Genomic DNA, 5,397 nt, shown 5'->3' on the forward strand with positions numbered 1-5,397 from the left:
TCAGAGTTGATCCTGGAGTTCAGACAGAGCCTTAAGGCCGCCTGAGTGACGTGTCATGAGTGAAACCAGCATCCCACCTGAACCAACATGGTCTGCTGTCTCCAGCTGAGAATGTGGTCTTGCCAACGGCAAAGCCCCAGAATGGGTCAAACCTCCCCCTTTGTCCCCTTTTAGGTTTAATAATCTGTCACAATTCTTACCAGAGAACACGAAAACTTACCGAAAACTTGTGTATTCTGTGCTTAATTTCCTGTATTAGATCCATATATGCCAACCTGCTGATTAGACTTCATTTATACCAATTAATAAACAGGCTAGTTATTTGTAAACAATATGGTTTGTGGGTGAGTTATCATTTCTGGCTGAATAATCCCCAACCTCTGGTAACCTTTCCCCCTTTCTTAGCTAGATATGATATGAAACCAAGTTGTGTTTGTGGGACAGAAGTATAACAGGTTAAATTATTGTTATCGTTCATTACACTGCTCATAATTTGTAGAATTGTAGAAATTCTCTCTCATGAAGAGTTTGGTAATTAATTGAAGATTTACCAGAAGAGCTTATTACATATTTACTATCCTACTTTTTATTTGTGTTTTATGTCGCTGCTGTCGTGACAAAACCTCGTATCTCCATTTTTGTCGTTTTTCAGTTTTTGAGATAGTTTGAAAATGCCTGTTGCCCTTTACATTGTGTGTAAATTTCATGATTAATGGACCAAAAGAAACAGCCTAAAATTACTTGGAAAAGAGTCTGGTTCCATTGACTTACATTAAAAGTAGAGTCGTTTTTTCTTCTTCCTGTAAAGTTACCATTTTGGAGATACAAGGTTTTGTTCCGACTAGAGCGATGTACACACACATACTTATGCCTTTAATGTAATAATGATAGCATATAGTTACAGTTAATTGTACTGTGGTAAACAGCAGAACAGAAATAGAAACATCACATTGAACTGCTGTGACTTTTATTTTTTTAAGTAAGATGATTCAGTCAATAAAGCCAAAAATAACTTTCTTTGAAAATCTCCATATCCAATGTCATCTGATAAAGTCAGTATTTCTTTTCTGATCCCAAGAAAAAAATACAGTAATTCTGAGTGATTTAGTGAAATTATTCATAAAGCTGCCAGTACTGTGATCTTCTATATTATATGCTAAAGTTAATGACAGCTATCTGCAATAGAACATGAGGTGGATTTACAGGATTTTATTCCTTTGATTATTCAACAGAAAAGCACCTCCAAAAAGTGTAATGTGTCATTTTACCTCTAGATGGCCCAAATAGCATCTCAGTGTCCATCAGTTCCTCTGGTGAAACGGCAGAGGGCAGTTGAGTGACTCTGACCTACAGCAGTGATGCAGACCCACCTGTGCAGATCTACACCTGGTTTAAAGAAGGTGGAAGCTCACCTGTAGGATCTGGACACAGTTACAGGGCTCTACAGAGTGGATCCTACTACTGTGTGGCTCAGAATGAACACAGATCTCAGAAATCAGCTGCAGTGACTGTCACTGAAAAAGGTATTTTGTAAAAACTGAATATTTCTGTGCTCACAGGGGCTGGGAATCCAGTTCTGTATGGCATTTTTAGAGCGTTAGCTGTATCATTAGGTGAGGTAAGCAGATGCATCTTGTCTCATTACCAAACTGGAAAAAATGCTTTCAAAATTGACATTGCAGAGTATTTCACTGTATATATATATATATATATATATATATATATATATATATATATATATATATATATATAATGCTGTTTTCTGTTATTGGAATACATACATTTTATGTGCATGTACTCTATAATGTCATTCCTTGTGGTTTTGCTAGTTACTATATGCTTTCATTTTTTGATCTGCAGTTCCTTTTGCATTTGCCTTTTTTGTTATGATACTCTTCACTTCAATTATGACAATTATGTTTTAATGTATTGTACTTGTGTTTGGTAATAGTAACTGGAATAGTGTAATTATAAAAAGTAATAGTGTAATAAAGTGATTTTGCTGTTTCAGACTACTTCACTCTGTAATGATGTAAGAAATGTTTGTTGGCATAAATTAATATAACTCCTACGAGTGTAATGAAATACTGATAAAAATCAGAAAATTGATCCAACAATACAGTCACATCGATGTACCACCCTACATCCAGTGTGAATCAAACAGGAAACAGGCAAAAAACCCACACAGCTGTCCCACGTCTGTGCACTCAGGACAACACAGAGCAAATATAATGACAACAGTGTAAAACAGCAGTGTATGAAAATACATAGAGCAACATAGTTTATATTGCTAAAGGATCCTTAACGAGTAAGTTTTATGTTAACAATCAAGTCTACTTAGCAATAACCAAAAGAGTTGGTAGTTAATCAAACAATATCAAAAAGTGATCCATTACAAATGACTCTCTGTTCATTACTTTTTTAAATATATAATTGGGTTACTGATTATATCCTGGAAAAAATAAATCTTATTGATGTTACTCTCTTAAACCCAAACAAATCTGAACTGCAAAATTCAAGACAAAAACCCAGTAATCCTATCAGTGATGTATTTATAAAGAAACAACCAATCACGGTAAACATCATAAAGTATGCCTGCCTTTACTGTAAACAAACAGCCAGTTATGCTTTATTAAAATGATTAATTTGGCTAATGCTGTTTTGAAAATCCAGAAACTGACCACTAAAAACAGCTCAAAAACCCTGCCCTGTAAAAAATCATGAATAAAGTTATGAATAAAATGTAATGCTTGCAGAACATTGAGGTTGGCCTGTTTAGGTGAGGCTGGGACTCTCTTCCTTATCCATCAGTTTCGAATTAGCAGGACCAGATGCTTAGAGAGAGACTGCTCTTCAGGTTCAAGCCTTTTTGGTGGTATATAGAACGCTTTTCAAACAGGTTCTGTATAGAACCATATAAAACACACTCAATCAATCCAATGAACCCTTTCATCATGCAAAGAACCCTTTAATCAAGCAAAGGGTTTTTTTAAGGGTCATGGTTCTATATAGACATGAGCATTACAGTAATCAACTCTGCTTGTAAACAATGCATGAAGAAGTTTTTGTTGAGGAAATAAGCAATTTAATCAAATTAATTTTATTACTTTAACCTCAAATGAGAGTCAAGAGTTACCCGTTGTCAGTGATTTTTGCCAGTCAGTGTAAATTATATATGCACACCCACAAAGAATGCCTCAATCACATGGATTATTTATTAAATAAACACAAAATGACATGATTGATAATATTTTACATGAGAAAATTGATTAAAGAAGAGACATATACAGGGAGATTCACTTGAAAGAGGCCCCAAATATTCTGCAATAACTCTCTCTAGGACAAAGCAATCTGAATGAAACAACGTGCAATGTGCTCCTCAGTATATGGAGCTTTGAACAAGCCAGGATGCCCCTGCGTCAGAGTGATGAGGTAGGCGCTGGACAGCCGTTGCAACATTTAACCTCCGTTTGCAACTTTCGGATGCATACCCCCGTACGCCTTCATGTGTCTGGCAGAAAACGGAGATCACTTCTAGCATTGCATGTAATGCAATCGATTACACATACGTCAAGGTATGTAGCATATTTTTTTTGGTTCAGATTGCTTCATCCTAACGGGAGTTACAGCAGAATATTCAGGGCCTTTTTTGAGTGAATCTCCCTGTAGAACAAAACTTGAGGTACTCTTGTAGACTTGACTTATTTATTTTTGCTCAAGTTTGCAAACTCCGGCTTTTGCCTGCAAGTGAAACACATCAATGATTAAATCTATTTCTCATTAATTTATGAATGAGGTTGTGTGTTGCTTTATTTCAGAAGATTTTCTAGAAAAAAATCACTATTTAATGAACATTCTTAAGAACAAGTCATTTTGGGAAACTAACCCAGAATGATCAGCTCAGTAAAAAAGCCTGCAAAGCTACTTGATTTTTCTGATTTGAACTTTTTTCAGCTTGGCCACCTGGAGCTCTCAGCTCTTCATATAAATGTGAAAACGTGTTTGTTCTGTTTAAGTATTAGGCCACTCCTGAAACACATGGTTGTTGACTCACCATGCTCACTGCCCCCTAGTGTGTGTGTTCACTAGTGTGTATGGGTTAAATGTGGAGGTGAAATTTCCTCATTGTGGGACTAATAAAGGTCACTTAATTTTAATCACTTAATCTTAATTTATCTTAATCAGTTAACTATAGTTATTATATCACTTGGCTTTATAGTTACCATATTAGTTAATCTTGGTTATTATGTTAGTTGACCTTAACACATGATTTGTTAAAGAGAATTACTAGTACCACTAGCACTAATTAGTAGTACTACTGCTATGTAGTTATTACTGCTATGTAAAGTATGGGGCAAACTGATAAGTCCTTTCAATGCTTTACTTAGAAGGAAACAGTAAATCATAGTAAACTTCTTTATCCATCACTTTTATAGTAGCATGATTAGATGATTACACACATTGTTTGTGCGTAATCATCTAATACAGCACTAACGTTCATGCTGTGTAGCGAACATTCACAATCAAATTCTTGCAGTGTTACATAAAGAAACTGATGAATTAAGTACTACAAATGCTACAAATATGCTTGAAATAAAATCTCCTTACATTAACTTACATTAAAAGTGAAGATTTTTTTTGCCCTCTCCTGTAGAACTACAGTTTTAGAGATACTTTTTTTTATCTTTGAACAGCAATGATATTATAAAGGATACTATAAAAGAATTATATTATAAAGAATAATTGAAACATAATAATTATGTTTTTCATAGTAATCTGGTTAGAAACAACAACAAAAATTTTGATTTGTTGTACATAATTTTATTCAACCACACATCATGAACTACTGCAATTTGACCTCTACCACCACCTCCTAGCAGTGGAAACAGTAATAGTAATTTTTCATGTATATGTTTATAAAATATAACCCCTGATAACAGATTAACTTTATTCAGCATATAAACCTCTACCATGTAAAACCTGCCACCATTTTCACTGATACTATAACTAAGTTGTAATTAAACCCCATGCCCTAGTAAATCCATGAATAAAAGCATATTTCCTTCATATGTTGTAGTACACTATTTTGCTAAAATTATGTGGACACCTGACTTTACACCTATTTGAGCTTATTGGACATTTCATTCCAAAACCATGGGGATTAATATGTAGTTGGCCCTCCTCCACTCTTCCGAGGAGACTTTGTATCAGGTTTTGGTGTTTCTGTGAGAATTTATGCCCACTCAAAGAAAATGAGCATTTATAAGATCAGACACTGATGGTGGAAGAGAAGGCTTGACTCATAGTTGGCTTTCATCCCATTGCATCTAGAGAGCATTATGTCCCTTTTTTTTTTTTGTCCCAGCGTTTACATGCACTCAATAATCCGACATATAT

At 34.8% G+C, this 5,397-nt stretch overlaps 1 protein-coding gene across 1 annotated transcript in view; it reads right to left on the bottom strand.

Annotated features, from left to right (window-relative positions):
* The window catches only part of LOC118800108 (GTPase IMAP family member 5-like), an 8,745-nt gene continuing 3,348 nt past the window's right edge, over positions 1-5,397 (bottom strand). Inside the window, exon 2 of the mRNA XM_036560253.1 lies at positions 1-195. Coding sequence (XP_036416146.1) covers positions 1-195 — 195 coding nt within the window. The remainder of the gene's footprint in view (positions 196-5,397) is intronic.

The sequence above is a fragment of the Colossoma macropomum genome, unplaced genomic scaffold (assembly GCF_904425465.1).
Source record: "Colossoma macropomum unplaced genomic scaffold, Colossoma_macropomum, whole genome shotgun sequence".
In the NCBI taxonomy this organism is placed as follows: Eukaryota; Metazoa; Chordata; class Actinopteri; order Characiformes; family Serrasalmidae; genus Colossoma; species Colossoma macropomum.